We start from the raw sequence: 18,111 nt of genomic DNA on the forward strand, positions 1-18,111 counted from the left end.
CTACAAGGCATTTTACCTGCTTCAGTAGTGACAAACTCCCTATAAGTGCTATTTTTATCTACCGGTATTCTATACCATTCTATATGTTGGGTCAAATATTTTCTATTCTTTGTAGGACAAGGAATTGGAAGTTAGCGCTCCTTCCTGGCGATGGAAAACTGAACATATTTTGTACAAGGCTTTTAAAAAGTACCTGCTACCCAGAAAAGAGTTTGCAGAAGATGGAAGTATCTTACAACTGGCAAACCTCCCAGACCTGTACAAAGTGTTTGAAAGATGTTAGCAGTGGTTTAGGGTTTTTCTTTTATAGAATTGTGGCTTATACTCTGATGTTATTAAAAGTTAATAATGCAAACTGTTACTATGTAACAAACAATGTATAACTGTCAATTCCACCAGGTGTTACTTGATGAAAAGTAAAAAAAAAAAAAAAAGTAGATTCTTTCTAACACATAACTGGTCAATATATTTGAAATAAAATTTAAAGGGCTTCTGTCACCCCACTAAAGTGATATTTTTTTTTTGGGCTAGTGAAATTAGTTATATTGCGATATATGACAATATAATTGTGTTACTTACTTTGATCCAGCAGTTTCTGCAAAAAACGAAGTTTTAATATATGTAAATTCGGTCTCTACCAGCAAGTAGGGCGGCTACTTGCTGGTAGCTGCTGCAGAAATCCGCCCCCTCGTCGTGTTGATTGACAGGGCCAGCCGGGATCTCCTCCGGCCAGCCCTGTCGGCATTTCAAAAATCGCGTGCCTGTGTGGATTCGGCGCAGGCGCTCTGAGATGAGGAGGCTCGTCTCCTCAGCACTCTCTCAGTGCGCCTGCGTCGATGACGTCTTCTATTTCGGTGATGTCATCGGCGCAGGCGCACTGAGGGAGTTCTGAGGAGACGAGCCTCCTCATCTCAGAGCGCCTGCGCCGAATCAACACAGGCGCGCGATTTTTGAAATGCCGACAGGGCTGGCCGGAGGAGGAGATCCCGGCTGGCCCTGTCAATCAACACGACGAGGGGGCGGATTTCTGCAGCAGCTACCAGCAAGTAGCCGCCCTACTTGCTGGTAGACACCGAATTTACATATATTAAAACTTCGTTTTTTGCAGAAACTGCTGGATCAAAGTAAGTAACACAATTATATTGTCATATATCGCAAAATAACTAATTTCACTAGCCCAAAAAAAAAAAAATCACTTTAGTGGGGTGACAGAAGCCCTTTAAAGGGGTTCTTCAGGACACTAACATTTATGCTCGGTCTTAAAATGGTCACTAACTTTTCAAACAACTTTGCATAGATCAGTAGTACAAGTGTCCTTAAGAAACTTTGTAATATATCTTATCAGAGAGAAATGTCTAGTTTGCGTTATTGGCTATTTACACGGGTTCATAATAATCTATGTAGAGATGAGGAGTGAGCAGGGAATCAGACAGGTGCAGCAATATAGTTTGATGCAGCCAAATAGAAAGCTTATATCTCAACCCAAGTGCTTTATTTACAACCGTATAGGCCAGTAGTTCTCTGTAACGTCCTCCATGATCCTGTGGCTACTTCTGAGTAAGAGAAGGTTATGAAGCAAATTCTCCTCTATTTTGTGTTCACTGGATGGAAGCTAATCTCTACCAACTAGATCTAGGAGAACTGCAAACTAGACATTCAGCATGTACGGAGGAAAACTGCTAAATATGCCACATACAAGTAATATAGTGGACAGAATTGGTGTTATTCTTTATGTACAAACGCTGGGCCTTCATGATAACTTAGGTTGTGACAATGCAACCCCATTCTCTTACATATGTGAAAACTGTACTATGTCAGCCAGGCCATAGGAGTTTTGTTGATGGAGGTGGTTGCTGTACTTGTGAACATCTCCTAAAGTATCATTATGATTAGGCTTGGGACCCCTCACACCTTTTATCTTCTCTAGTCTCTTCAGTAGTAACTGTTTCCATCCCTTCCACTTTGTTCAGAGCTTTCTTGAGCTGTAGAGAAAATTATTCCTATTATAACAGACAATGATAATTTGTGACCATATGTAGAGTTCAACGTATTTTTAAGCAGCAAAAATGTTAATGGTATTATAATATGTGGCTTTTTCTTTCATTCACATTAGCAATATAACATGTCCTTCAAGCCTATTCTGGAACTAAAGGGGAAAATTATATAGCATTTACATTCTCTGCAATACATGTGAAACCTGAATTACACATTGGGAAATACATAACGGCTAGAAAACATTCTTGTGGCACATGCACACTAACCAGAAGCAGATGCTGGAACAGATTCAACCTGGAACTGTCTTTGTACAAATCCACTTAAGCATTCTGATGCTGTAAACCTATCATAACAGCTATCAAACTAGTGTGAATCATAGGGGTGTATTCATGTATTTTCATAATGGGAGTATACATACCGTTTCCTCCGTCACCTGCAAATTGTGCTGCAGGTGCTGTGTTTATCACTCCAGTCCTTATCGATTGTGTAATATCACAGCTGGAAGCATTATTTAGAATAATCCCATGTTTCTGGAATACAGCAACACAACATACATATATAGAGTGTGTGTGTATATACATACATAAATAGCCCGTGACTTTAATAGAAAATGCATCCACTTAAGTGCAGAGTTCTTGTCCCAGGACAACGACTGCAATCTATATATAGAAATATCCATGCTCAGGAAAATTATGTATTGGAATAATAGTTGTAATTAAAAGGTATCAGCTGTTTTAAATACAGAAAAGTTTCAGGACAAACCAACGTGGAGGTCTTTGTGTGTTGCCCCACTGGTCTATACTCGTAGACCGTGGTGGAATTTCTTGTAAGCCTTTCTTAATTCTTCTTTTATTGTTGCCGTATGTAATTAAATATTTCCTGATAAACAATATTATGGATAAATACTTTGACCCTGATTTATCATTCCACAATTCTGGTGTCAAAAAGTTGCAAAATGGGGCTTTTGCAACTTTTTGCCCTCACTTGCACAAAAATGTGTTGCATTTTTACACCACTCACTTTAGTTTTGTGATGTGGGTGTGGTTTGCTATGTTAATGAGCTTCATTCCATATTTATCATTGAGACTTTTTTAAAAGGGTGCAAAAAAAAAGTCATAATCTCACTTCAGTAGGAGGAGGGAGTAAGGAAAAGGAGTCGCTTCTCTAGACAAAAGTGTTAGGTCTAAGAATAAGACAAGTTTATCAAACGCCATGATAAATGTGGTATAAAGTACTCCAACACAGACTCAAGCAAAGCTGACTTCAAATATTCCCCTTATGATAAATACCTACCCCACCCCCCTTTCCCTGTTTCTCAGTTATCCACCTTGCAAAGGAGAATCCAAAATCTGTACTTTCACATCTGCTCTTCTCCTTATTCTGTCTGTGGCCAAAAACTGCTCGGATGACATGGTCTTCTCTATCCTTCCTCCTGAGCATTTTGATGTATGAGTTGAATGCAGCAGGAGTCGTTGGGCGAAGTAGCCACTAATCTGAGAGGCAAGCGTGCTCCACCCCCAACCCTGGGCTTGGTCAGCAGGAACCAGAAAGCAGGGATTCCTTTTGTGCTTGGTACCACCCACATGACTCTGTACATCCCTGTCACAGGTTGAAAATGCAGGTTAGTGTAGAGGGAGCCGCTCTCCACTACACTGCAGAGTACAGGGCACAGTGGAATGAGCTTGTATGAGACAGCCTTATTGGTGACCCCATGCCTTTAATGCATTTTTTGGTTCATGCTAGCTGCTGCAGTGGAGATTTGGTTAGTATTTTACATTATAATTTTTTTCAAATTTAAGCCACTAGGGGTAATTTACAAAGGATTTACTATACAGTATTTTGCACATAAATTTAGCTTTTTATTTTTCTCACTGATCTGATGTGAAAAAGTGAGTGGGTAGTGCCTAGCTAAAGAGCCCAATACATTTACAATAAATTACACAAGAAAACTGGTATAAATTATATCTGAAATGTATGCCTGTTACAGCAGTGCTTGAGGAACTAATGTGCCATTCCAACCCGTTTGATTTTGGCCTAGACCTTAGGGCATTATCCTAGTGGCCCCCTTATATTCACCATTTAATCCCTAATCAGGGCCATGGACTTCATTGCAGGGAACCATCAGAATACATCCTCCTGGAATAGTCCCACTGTGGTTGGCATGCTAACCAACAGGGTTAGAGACATTGATGATGGTCACAAGAGTCAAGCAAAACCATAGTCAGTAACAGGCAGAGTTAGTGTGAAAACAGAATTAAGGGCAGGCAACAGAAGGTCAGACAAAAAATCAGGCAGATCAAGCAACAGAATCAGAGTCAGGAAACAAGCAGAGGTCAATACACGCACGAGCAGGCAAAACACAACTTTATAGGGAACTAGCAAAGCTAAGAACCTTATTGCTCATGCACCTTCCCACTGGCAAAAGGTGGCTAAAATATCCACAGTTTACCAGCCATTGGCTGGTGAAGATTAAGGTGCACTTGGGCCCTTTAAGAGTTTGAGGGAGCGCATACGTGTCCCACAGACACTGGAGGAGGGATCTAACTGAAGCTGCAGCCTGCGAATGGAGACAGTGGGCGCGGCTGCTGGGCCCACCAAGAGGATGGCAGCAGGAGGCAGGTACGGTCCACCAGGTAAGCAGAGTGGGTCAGTGGAGGTTAGCATCTGCTGCTATAACAAACCCAGCTCCTAGTGTAGTGCCGTGGAGCAAAGGTACTTTGGACTATATAGGTTTGTGGACATTTGCCCCTATTGCTACTACACAAAGCCATCAACTCACTACTTTAGTGCTCTTGGAAGGGTTAACTTGCACTATGATTTATGCCATTGTTTACACATACTGTTTTATATTGTTGATCTGCATTTTCATTGTAAGATCTCCTGTTCATTTGCAATGTTATTGCACTATATCTGCATTGCACTGTGGAAAGGGTTTATGCACAGCCAGCTAAGGCTACTTTCACACTCGCGTTTTGTGCGGATCCGTAATGGACAGATCCGTTTAGATAATTCAAACGTCTGCATCCGTTCAGAATGGATCCGTTTGTATTATTTTCAACATAGCCAAGACGGATCCGTCTTGAACACCATTGAAAGTCAATGGAGGACGGATCCGTTTTCCTTTGTGTCAGTAAAAAAAAGGATCTGTCCCTATTGACTTACATTGTGTGCCAGGACGAATCCGTTTGGCTTAGTTTCATCAGACGGACACCAAAACGTTGCATGCAGCGTTTTTGTGTCCGTCTCCAAAGCGGAATGGAGACTGAACTGATGCATTCTGAGCGGATGCTTTTCCATTTAGAATGCAAACTGATCAGTTTTGAACCGCTTTTGAGAGCCCTGAATGGATCTCACAAATGGAAAGCCAAAACACGAGTGTGAAAGTAGATTAATACGTAGAGACTTTGGGACTTTCTGTCTATGCACTGAGAAGTTAGAATTCTTATACAGTTACTACTGCATGCAGCGTTTTGGTGTCCGTCTGATGAAACTGAGCCAAACGTTTTCACTGGCACAATACAAAACAGATCCGTCCTCCATTGACTTGCAATGGTGTTCAATGGAGGACGGATCCGTTTTCTATTGTGTCAGTGAAAACGGATCCGTCCCCATTGACTTACATTGTGTGCCAGGACGGGTCCGTTTTGCTCAGTTTTATCAGACGGACACCAAAACGCTGCATGCAGTAGTATCTATATAAGAATTCTAACTTCTCAATGCATAGACAAAGTCTCTCCGTATTAATCTCCTTTCACATATGTGTTTTGGCTTTCCGTTTGTGAGATCCATTCAGGGCTCTCACAAGAGGTTCAAAACAGACCAGTTTGCATTCTAATGCATTCTGAATGGAAAAGCATCCGCTCGGAATGCATCAGTTCAGTCTCTATTCCGCTTTGGAGACTGACACCAAATCGCTGCATGCAAAACCAAACAGATCCACCCTGGCACACAATGTAAGTCAATGGGGACGGATCTGTTTGCCGCAGTTTCATCAGACAGACACCAAAACGGAATGGAGACGGAACTGAAGCATTCTGAGCGGATACTTTTCCATTCAGAATCCATTAGCATGCAAACTGGTCCGTTTTGAACCGCTTGTGAGAGCCCTGAATGGATCTCGCAAACAGAAAGCCAAAATGCGAGTGTGAAAGTAGATTCATAATGAGAGACTTTGGGACTTTCTGTTTATGCACTGAGAAGTTAAATTTCTTATACAGTTACTACAAGGGACTATGCAAAAATTTGGGGAGAGAAAAACACACTAACCTTTTGACTGTTTGGTTTAGCTTAATTGTTTACATTTGAAGATTGTTCTGTTAAGTTACAAACTGTATATTCGGAGAGATGTCAGAGCCCCTAGTTTATAGGGAGCAGTGTTTAGTAGTAAAGATTCTGCCACTGTGCATATGTTTAGTAGAAGAGACTCCAGACTGCAAGAACAACCAGAAGACGCTGAGACAGGGACACTGCCACAGACCCTGGGTCACCAGCACTTTGACGAGAGGGACAGCCAGACAACTGAGCACCAGCTCTTTTACCAGAGTACCAGCCTCCTGAGAGAGAGAGGGACAGCTAGCTCAGGCCTTGCCTCAGCACAGAACCTTCTTCTGCCAGAGTAGAGACTGAAAAGCCAGCTCAGTGCCTTGTCTGTATTGTTTTGCATTAAGTTCCTCCAGTAAAGAAGCACACTGGCTTACTGCAAACCCTGACTCACTGAACTTATTTCCCACCACGTCTTCCATCCCCTCCAGAGAGCATTAACAAGGGGTGACACCTCAAAGGTGTCCTGGGGACCCAGCGTAGCATTGGGACTACCAGGACCGTCTTTAACAAAGGGCAGCTACCCCGGGCCCAGTTGCTCCTGGGGGGCAGCTGCCTCTTGAGCCCTGCTAGCCACTGCCCCAGGTGTCAGTCTGTCAGCTACACAGGGGGTGCTGCCATGCCTGCCGGCACTCCAGGCAGCGTACTGTGAGAGCTGTGATTCTCTAGGACCTTAGATGACAACCTAGCAATATTACTGGTCACATGGCTATGAGGTCATCAAGGTCCTTTCTACCAGGAGTGTTGCTGTAGAAGTTTGCCTTAACTGTGGAGCTTTTTTGTGTGAAGATTACATCAGAAAAAGGTGACAGGGGCTGTTATGCTAATATACTGTAAACTACTGTATAGTGAGGGGGCCTGGAGTCTTCAGAACTGGAAGTATTTACAGTCATTCACTGTACTCTACCAGATGTGTGCATTTTTTGTGTGTGTGTTGTGGTGGAGGGCGTGATTGCCTGCTAAGGTGTGGGAAGGCGGGATCCAGCGGGCCCAAGTAAATTTTTGCCCAGGGTCCAATCAATATTAATGATCGCCCTGGGGACCACCCAAAACCATGCAACTGCACTTGCAGGCATAGATTATAGTTTCTTTCTAAAGCACAGACAGCATTGATACAACAAAGTTATTAAGATATTTAAGTTCTAGATGGAAGAATTTATCATATCGTGGAACTCCAGAATTCTGGCTTCAAAAAGTCATAAAATATTGCTTTGTAACTTTTCTTTTTACATGACTCACCATAGTTTTGAAAAATGTGTGGAAAAGCTAAGTTAATAGGTTTCACTCCGGATTTAAACTTTTTTTTTTTTTTTTTTTTTAAATCACAAACTCACTCCAGTAGGGAAGTGGTGTGAAAAAACTAGAGTAGCATTTCTAGATAATAGGTTAGCCAAATTTAACAAATATGCTCCATTTGATAAATTTGGCATAAAGTATGCTAAAACTAAGACTTAAGTAAAATTGACATAGCATATTACCTTCATAGTACATTAGTACATCCGGTGGATGACATGGGCTGTACCCATGCTGGCTTTAAAGAGGACCTTTCACTAGAATAAAAAAAATCTAAACTAACTATACAGACATGGAGAGCGGCGCCCAGGGATCTCCCTGCACTTACTGTTATACCTGAGCGCCGCTCCGTTCTCCCTGTATAGCCTCCGGTATCTTCCTATGTTAGGCTCCACCCAGTTGAACCTGCCGGCGTCTCATTCTCCCATGCTGTAGCGCTGGTCAATCACAGCACTCAGCTCATAACCTGAGAGAAAAAAAAGCCTCTCAGGCTATGAGCTGAGCGCTGCAATTGGTCAGCGCTACAGCATGGGAGAAGGAGACGCCGGCAGGTTTCACTGGGTGGAGCCTAACATAGGAAGATACCGAAGGTTATACCAGGAGAACGGAGCGGCGCCCAGGTATAACAGTAAGTGCAGGGAGATCCCTGGGCGCCGCTTTCCATGTCTGTATAGTTAGTTTAGATTTTTTATTCTAGTGAAAGGTCCTCTTTAATATGCAGTCAACGTTCTGCAATAATAGCAGAGATTGGAGTCACCTTCGTTCTTGGATGTTTTACCCTTTAGATGCTGCTCAGCATCTAAGGAGTTTAATCAATGGAGGATGCTGTTGCAGTCAGCCAGCTGGTTGCTACAACACAATTGTGGGGTGCCAATAGGTTTCTATGTCAGCTGGGTTCTGGAAAAGGCATGATCTAATAGTTTGCCTGTCAGACTTACATTGGCAGGTAATAATGCTTTGGAAAAGAAAAGAAGTAAAAGAGATATGTCTCAGAATGTGGCGAGTAAATATGATTTTTTTTCAATAGAGCATTAAAGGGGCATCAAAGATTTTAATATTGATACCTTATCCTCATTATCCTAAAACTGCACTAAAAATGCAACCCATTAGAGATCAGAGAACCTATTCTAAATGAATCGGATTTGTTATAAATTTCACAAAAATTTATCTGTCGAGTAAATTAAAAGTTTTTTGTGATTTCTTTTGGATGAATGGCCCAGCCCCATTTTACTGTGAATATTGATGGGGAAAACTATGAGGGAGGAAGAATATGGAGGATCACATGACACTGGGATGAAATGGGGGGAGGGCTTGCTGATAGCCTGAGTAGCCAATCAAGGGCACAAAGGATGTGTTATGGCAGTATTTGCCAGAAAGCAATTGCAAACACAAGCCACTAATATAGTGAGTGTAGGGAGATAACGAGATATAATTGGGTATATTTTAGGGACTTTGATCAGGGAAAGCATACATAGAGAGAGTGAGGTACAGTGTGTTTAATATAGCTGGTGACACAGTTACTTCTGTACATTACAAGATCCTGCAAGAACAAATGAACATCTCATGTTTCTACAATTAATAGGCTGATTGCCTAATAAAAAATAAAAAAATCTGTTAAAATTTTCAATTTTATTGCAACAGGAGGCTCTCATTGTGCAGAACTTTCTTTTACTACTGCCATAGCAGTAAGGATTATTACAACAGGTGTATGATTTTTTTTTCGAAACAGTTAATCAGTAATGTAAATGAGGAATACAGGTAAACAATCAGTGTGCATCTCAGTGGATATAAGGTGAAGCAAGCATAGACCCCGCCTCTTTCTTGCTGCTCCCAACTAGGAAAGGATACGTATAGATTCTCTGATGTTGTCATTGATATTTGTCACTCATTGTTTCTTGGCTCTTTCACTTTCTCCCCTCTCTGCTGCCGATATTCAATTTCTAGTGACCTTCTACTTACTATTATCGCTTTTTCTGGGTCCTCCGTTCTTTACCCTGCGTTCCGCGGCGCCATCTTAAGCAGAGTGCCGTAGTCTTGAATATCGCAAGACTTCAGGCGCTCCTTAAAACTGTGATGTAATTTGCACGTGCTGCCGTGTCTTTCCAAACTGCTCTCCCTACGGTTACTCTGCTTCTTATACACTTATAGTTTTATATATATATATACACTTTTTTTTCTCTCTTATCTCCCTCACATTACCTTTGTAAGTATAATTAATTTACTCTGGATATATATTTACCTAAATACAATTAATATAGTATATACAGTACAGACCAAAAGTTTAGACACACCTTCTCATTCAAAGAGTTTTCTTTATTTTCATGACTATGAAAATTGTAGATTCACACTGAAGGAATCAAAACTAAGAATTAACAAATGTGTGGAATTATATACATAACAAAAAAGTGTGAAACAACTGAAAATATGTCATATTCTAAGTTCTTCAAAGAAGCCACCTTTTGCTTTGATTACTGCTTTACACGCTCTTGGCATTCTCTTGATGAGCTTCAAGAGGTAGTCACCTGAAATGGTTTTCACTTCACAGGTGGCCCTGTCAGGTTTAATAAGTGGGATTTCTTGCCTTATAGATGGGGTTGGGACCATCAGTTGCGTTGAGGAGAAGTCAGGTGGATACACAGCTGATAGTCCTACTGAATAGACTGTTAGAATTTGTATTATGGCAAGAAAAAAGCAGCTAAGTAAAGAAAAACGAGTGGCCATCATTACTTTAAGAAATGAAGGTCAGGCAGTCAGCCGAAAAATTGGGAAAACTTTTAAAGTAAGGGCTATTTGACCATGAAGGAGAGTGATGGGGTGCTGCGCCAGATGACCTGGCCTCCACAGTCACCGGACCTGAACCCAATAGAGATGGTTTGGGGTGAGCTGGACCGCAGAGTGAAGGCAAAAGGGCCAACAAGTGCTAAGCATCTCTGGGAACTCCTTTAAGACTGTTGGAAGACCATTTCAGGTGACTACCTTTTGAAGCTCATCAAGAGAATGCCAAGAGTGTTGAAAGCAGTAATCAAAGCAAAAGGTGGCTACTTTGAAGAACCTAGAATATGACATATTTTCAGTTGTTTCACAGTTGTTTGTTATGTATATAATTCCACATGTGTTAATTCATAGTTTTGATGCCTTCATAGTCATGAAAATAAAGAAAACTCTTTGAATTAGAAGGTGTGTCCAAACTTTTGGTCTGTACTGTATATACAGTACAGAACAAAAGTTTGGACACACCTTCTCAGTCAAAGAGTTTTCTTTATTTTCATGACTATGGAAATTGTAGATTCACACTGAAGGCATCAAAACTATGAATTAACACATCTGGAATTATATACATAGCAAAAAAAGTAGCCACCTTTTTGTTTTGATTACTGCTTTGCACACTCTTGGCATTCTCTTGATGAGCTTCAAGAGGTAGTCACCTGAAATGGTCTTCCAACAGTCTTGAAGGCGTTCCCAGAGATGCTTAGCACTCTGCGGTCCAGCTCACCCCAAACCATCTCGATTGGGTTCAGACCACTCCCCTTCATGGTCAAATAGCCCTTACACAGCCTGGAGGTGTGTTTGGGGTCATTGGCCTGTTGAAAAATAAATGATGGTCCAACTAAACGCAAACCGGATGGAATAGCATGCCGCTGCAAGATGCTGTGGTAGCCATGCTGGTTCAGTATGCCTTCAATTTTGAATAAATCCCCAACAGTGTCACCAGCAAAGCACCCCCACACCATCACACCTCCTCCTCCATGCTTCACGGTGGGAACCAGGCATGTAGAGTCCATCCGTTCACCTTTTCTGCGTCGCACAAAGACACGGTGGTTGGAACCAAAGATCTCAAATTTGGACTCATCAGACCAAAGCACAGATTTTCACTGGTCTAATGTCTATTCCTTGTGTTCTTTAGCCCAAACAAGTCTCTTCTGCTTGTTGTCTGCCTAGCAGTGGTTTCCTAGCAGATATTCTACCACGAAGGCCTGATTCACACAGTCTCCTCTTAACAGTTGTTCTAGATATGTGTCTGCTGCTAGAACTCTTTGTGGCATTGACCTGGTCTCTAATCTGAGCTGCTGTTAACCTGCGATTTCTGAGGCTGGTGACTCGGATGAACTTATCCTCCGCAGCAGAGGTGATTCTTGCTCTTCCTTTCCTGAGGCGGTCCTCATGTGAGCCAGTTTCTTTGTAGCGCTTGATGGTTTTTGTGACTGCACTTGGGGACACTTTCAAAGTTTTCCCAATTTTTCAGACTGACTGACCGACCTTCATTTCTTAAAGTAATGATGGCCACTCGTTTTTCTTTACTTAACTGCTTTTTTCTTGCCATAATACAAATTCTAACAGTCTATTCAGTAGGACTATCAGCTGTGTATACACCTGACTTCTCCACAACGTAACTGATGGTCCCAACCCCATTTATAAGGCAAGAAATCCCACTTATTAAACCTGACAGGGCACACCTGTGAAGTGAAAACCATTTCAGGTGACTACCTCTTGAAGCTCATCAAGAGAATGCCAAGAGTGTGCAAAGCAGTAATCAAAGCAAAAGGTGGCTACTTTTAAGAACCTAGAATATGACATATTTTCAGTTGTTTCACACTTTTTTGTTATGTATATAATTCCACATGTGTTAATTCATAGTTTTGATGCCTTCAGTGTGAATCTACAATTTTCATAGTCATGAAAATAAAGAAAACTCTTTGAATGACAAGGTGTGTCCAAACTTTTGGTCTGTACTGTATGTACATATATATATATATATATATACACACACACACAACTATTATTTCTTAATTACACAATTCCATTTTCATTAATCTCTTATATTTTCTCTTCCTCACCCATAGACACATATTTAGCAACATGAATCCTTCAGTGGCACAACCTAACCCCCTGACCAGTCAACCCATGTCTGTTAGCTATGAGGTATTAACTACGGATTCCATCCAACAAATGGTGGATCAATCCGTATCTAGATCAGTATCTGTGGCTATACAATCAGCCATGGTGTCTCTTCAGGACTCCATTACTAAGTCCTTTTCTTTAATTGTAAATCAAGGAACACCCCAGGTTTACCCTTCTACCCCATCAGATAACTTACTATCAGCGGAAGATTCTGTTGCGGACCTAGCCAAAGGCTTAAAAAAATCTGTCAAGAAAAGGACATTTTGTGATGACCCTACTGTCCCCAATATCTCAAAATCCCATACCATGGGGACGGGTCAAGACTCAAATAAAAACCCGCATAATTTAGGCGGTAAGAATAAACGTTGCGAAAAATCACACAAAAGACCCTCCGCCCGGGAGGAGACTACCAATATACGGGCTATGACAGCCAGTAAGAGGGCTAAGAACATTTCTTACAAAGAAACATCTTCCACATCTCCATCCAGTGAGTCTGACTCTGATTCGGAAGACAAATTACCATTTTACTCTAATGATGACTCCTCAGATAATAATGATAATTCAGCCTCAAGCTAACCAACTCTCGGACTCCCTGGTCCTAGACAGTCTGGGTATCCCTTTTTTCACCCTTAAATCGATTTTTTTAATCTATATGGGTAAACAAATCCCCAGACAAATCCTCCAGAAACAAATTGAAAGTGGAATGTTCGAGGCCTACCCTACCTCAGAAAGCATCCCAAACTCCGGAACTAGATCCTATTATCACTAAATACTTAAATAAAACAGGAAAAAATCCCAAAGGAGGCCTTGATGGATCATTCAAATTGTATCAGGATAAACTCCTAGACCTACTAGGGCCTCTCACAAAAATATTGGACTTATCCGAACAAGCAGCTCCTACAAACCAACCCGTAGACACATCAGTACTTCGCGGCTGGGCCCAAAGGGCCATATGTTTCTTTGGAAATATTATCTCTGCTCTCAGCACGGAAAGAAGACGTAATGTCTTCATGAAAATGGACCCACAACTCACTTACCTGGCCAACTCAGAGCCTGATCCATCTGCTGAAAGTTTGTCTGAGTGTTTACCTCTCTTGACAAAGCTAAAACATCTCTGAAAAAAGTAGGTCAACCAAATTTTTTGGGCAGGGCTGGGAAAGGCAGGGGCTGCTTTCCCAGCCGAGCTTCACACTTCAGACAGTTTCAGCAGGCCTCTTACAACACAGACAGACCTACTATCTCTACATCATCTGCCATACCTACACCATTCTTCCCTACCAGAGGACGTCGATAGAGAGCTGGAGGCCTTCGAGGTTTCCCTAGATCTAGACCAGGCATCCTCAAACTGCGGCCCTCCAGCTGTTGCAAAACTACAACTCCCAGCATGGCCGAACAGCCTACAGGTATCAGCCTACAGCAGGGCATTGTGGGAGTTGTAGTTTTGCAACAGCTGGAGGGCCGCAGTTTGAGGATACCTGATCTAGACCATCATCAGGTAAGTTTTTCTACCCTAAACTATCCTTACATACCTTTAGGTGGAAGACTGAAACATTTTTTCCAGACTTGGGCTTCACTAACTTCAGACTCATGGGTCCTAAATACTATCTTAGATTATCAGATAGATTACCTATCCCCTCCTTCACAAAACCACACCCCTCAACCAATACTCTTCTCTACTCTAGATCAATAAAATAGATGGGGATGGGACCCTCACAGAGTCAGAGATAAAAGATCTCTTGTACAAAGGAGCCATTATCCAAGTCCCCCCCCCCCCCATCTCCGGGTTTTATCAGCAACATCTTTCAAGTAAAAAAGAAAGATGGGGGTCACAGACCTGTCATAAACTTAAGAACCCTCAACGATTTTGTCACTTACCATCACTTCAAGGTGGAGGGAATCCATCTTCTCAGAGATGTGTTACTTCCTCAAGATTGGCTCATAAAAATAAACCTCAAGGACTATACACCCTTGCCATCAACCTTACCTACAATTCCTCTAGAACAACCAAAAAATGGCAATTTACTTGCCTTCCATTTGGCCTATCATCCGCCCCTTGGTGCTTCACCAAACTAATGAAACCAGTAGTTTCATCCCTAAGATCCCGGGGTGTACGTCTAATCATCTATTTGGACGACATCCTAATCATGGCACAATCCCTTTCACTAATCCGACTTCATCTACAATGGACTTTATCCCTTCTGACCAATCTTGGGTTTCTAATCAACTCCAAGAAGTCCATTCTTTCCCCATCCAAAGAAATAGAATTCCTAGGTTTCAATATCAATACTGTTTCAGCTCTCCTGAGTCTTCCTACCAGGAAACTCTCCCTAATTCGGAAGGAAATCCGATCAGTGTTAAACAAACATCTGGTATCCCTACATAATATTGCGCAGATCGTGGGGCTGTTATCGGCTTCCATACAAGCTATGTTCCCTGCCCCATTACACTACAGAGCCTCAAGACACAACATCTACAGGAGGGCCTACAATATTCGAACAAAATCCTCCTCTCTCCAGAAGCCAATGAAGAACTTCTTTGGTGGCTCCGACACATCCAGGTCTGGAATGGAAAAATGATATTCAATTCCTTTACCAGATCTGGTCCTAGAATCAGACGCCAGTCAATCAGGCTGGGGCGCTCGTTGCGGCCCTTTTTCCACAGAAGGAAAATGGTCAGAAATAGAATCTCTCTTACACATCAACTGTTTGGAGCTCCTAGTGGGTTCTTTCTCCCTGAAAAGTTTTGCAAAAGACAGATCACACTGCTGCATCTGCATCCTACTGCTTATGGACAATATTGCATCAGTACAATACATCAACCGATTAGGGGGCACCACTTCCAAAATTTTAAACGATATTGACAAGGAATTTTGGAATTTGTGCTTGGACAGGGATATTACCCTGAGAGCAGAATACCCTCCGGATTTGGTCAATTTGGTTGCCAATTGGAATTCACGATACCTAATGGATTCCAGCGACTGGCAATTGGATCCTCTCATCTTCCAACAAATCAACAGCTTATGGGACCCCCTCCACATGGATCTATTCGCATCACGATTGAACAGCCAATTACCCATTTTCTTCAGCTGGCGTCCAGATCCAGATGCTCTGGCTCTGGATGCTCTTTGCCAGATCTGGCCACAGAAACGCCTTTACGCTTTTCCCCCTTCGCCTATATTTCCAGAGTTCTAATTCAGACAATTTCCCAGAGATCGGCATTAGTGATCATCACTCCTTGGTGGCCGTCTGAAGCATGGTTCCCCACATTACTCAGTCTGGCCATAGATATCCCGAGAGTTCTACCACTTTCCCAGGAACTTCTCCGAGATCCTTCAGGACATTTTAACCCTCTGATCTCGTCGGGATTCCTATCATTAGTAGCCTGGTTGATCTCAAGCAATCGGGATTCGATCATGGCCTTTTACAATCTGCTCTTGACATCCTCTCTGACACATGGGCCCAGGTACCAGAAAGGTTTATAGATCAGCCCAGAAAATTTTGCTTCATTGGTGCTCTCAATGCGATTTGGATCCCATTCATGCATCTATTACCCATATCTTAAACTTCTTATCAGTATCCTTTGAATTTGAGAAGGCCTATAGGACCATAAACCTTTACCGTTCTGTGATATCAGCGGAACATGCCCCTGTTAACTCCATCCCTGTTGGTAAACACCCAATCTGCAGACTTATGAAGGGCATACGTTTTAGGAAACCTCCTGAACCTAGATACCACTCCACTTGGGATGTTACACTCCTCCTAAACCTCTTCTCGTCTTGGGAGGACAACAAACTTCTACCCCTAAAACTACTTTCCTTTAAACTCACAGCTCTTTTATATCTCATCTCCATTAAGAGAGTGTCAGACGTCAGAGCTTTGGACATTACTCACAGATCCTTTACCCCTAACGGAGTAACCTTCCATATTGTTAGACGAACCAAAACCAACCTACACACTGTCTTCTATCCAGCTTTCCCTTTTCATAATAAACTATGTGTTGTCCGCTGTCTAGAGACATATGAATTTATGACCCAACCTCTACGCATCTCTCAATCTTCTCAACTTCTTATCTCCTTCTGTAAACCACATCTTCCCCTACACTATCCAGGTGTGTTAAACTTACCATGCAAATGGGTGAGATTAACACACCAGTCCGAGGGGCAGTATCCACTAAAGCCTTCCAAAAAGGAGGCTCCCTCTTTGATATTCTGAAGGCTGCAGACTGGTCTTCAGAGTCCACTTTCAAAACGTTTTATTTCAAACCTGACTCTCATGTCTCTATGTCCATTTTGTAAATCATTATTATTACCATGTTTTTTCCCCGTACTATTTAGCTTTAAACTTGCACAATGAGAGCCTTAGTTGCAATAAAATTGAAGATTTTCCTAGCTATTGTAACAGAAAATATAGATTTTATTGAAGACAGGAGGAGAACATTGTCCCTCCCTATTAACCCAACCCTGACTATATATTATATTTGTTTCTACAGCATACTAGAACACTTTGGATATCTCATCATTTCATCCATCCTCAAAAGTTCCTGTTATTTCAGTCTTTTATCATCCAGTTCTATGTTTATTCCATTACAACATATAACGCTACAGCTCTCTGCGAACCAAATAAAGTACAAAAACATATTATAATGCTTATGCTATGCTAAAAAGTAGAGATCATTGGCAAATACATTTTGTACGTTTATTCCATTGCTATCATATTCCGATTACTTCAAGCCGGTTCCACTTCTTCTCTGGTCGTCATCAAGAAAGAGGCGGGGTCTATGCTCGCTTCACCTTATATCCACTGAGACACACACTGATTGGTTACCTGTATTCCTCACTTACATTACTGATTAACTGTTTTGAAAAAACTTTTCATACTCCTGTTGTAATAATTCTTGCTGCTATGGGAGTAGTAGAAGAAAGTTCTGCACAATGTTCGCCTCCTGTCTTCAATAAAATCTATATTTTCCGTTACAATAGCTAGGGAAATCTTCAATTGTAATGCATTATACCCGTGTTACCGAACGTGTTGCATATTACTGCAAGATAACAAGTAGTTATTATATTAAAAGCAATACTGTAATAATGCCATCCTGTGTTATTAAACTTGTTGCATGTTGCTACAAGATAACAGATAGTTACAGCAAAAACAATACTGTAATAATACTATTTTATATCCGTGTTATTGAACATGTTTCATGTTGCTACAAGGTAACAAATAGTTACACCAAAAGCATTTTACGATAAAATTTTTAACATAATACCCGTGTTATTAAACGCTTTGCTTATTGCTGCAAGATCATGGGTAGTTACAGTAAAAGTATTTTACAGCAATAACGGCATTATTATCCTGTTTTATTAAATCCAATGCATATTGCTGCAAGATAACAGATAGTTACAGCAAAAGTATTTTACAGCAAGAATAGCATTATCATATCCATTTTATTAAACATATTGCTGCAAGATTATGGGTAGTTACACAGAAAAAGCAATACTGCAATAATGCCATTTTTCAACCCATGTTATGAATGCATTTTACGTTTACAGCAAAAAAAAGTGTTGCATTAGACCAGGGCTGGCCAACCTGCGGCTCTCCAGCTGTTGTA

At 41.5% G+C, this 18,111-nt stretch overlaps 1 protein-coding gene across 4 annotated transcripts in view; it reads left to right on the top strand.

The window, feature by feature from the left end:
* The window catches only part of MLH1 (mutL homolog 1), a 127,399-nt gene extending 126,904 nt beyond the window's left edge, over positions 1–495 (top strand). For all 4 annotated transcript variants that reach the window (XM_044292825.1, XM_044292826.1, XM_044292827.1 and 1 more), the window contains one exon: positions 116–495. In XM_044292825.1, the coding sequence (XP_044148760.1) occupies positions 116–283 (168 nt within the window). In that variant the 3' untranslated portion in view covers positions 284–495. The remainder of the gene's footprint in view (positions 1–115) is intronic.
* Positions 496–18,111: the final 17,616 nt, after the last annotated feature.

This window comes from Bufo gargarizans, chromosome 5 (genome assembly GCF_014858855.1).
Source record: "Bufo gargarizans isolate SCDJY-AF-19 chromosome 5, ASM1485885v1, whole genome shotgun sequence".
Classification (NCBI taxonomy): Eukaryota; Metazoa; Chordata; class Amphibia; order Anura; family Bufonidae; genus Bufo; species Bufo gargarizans.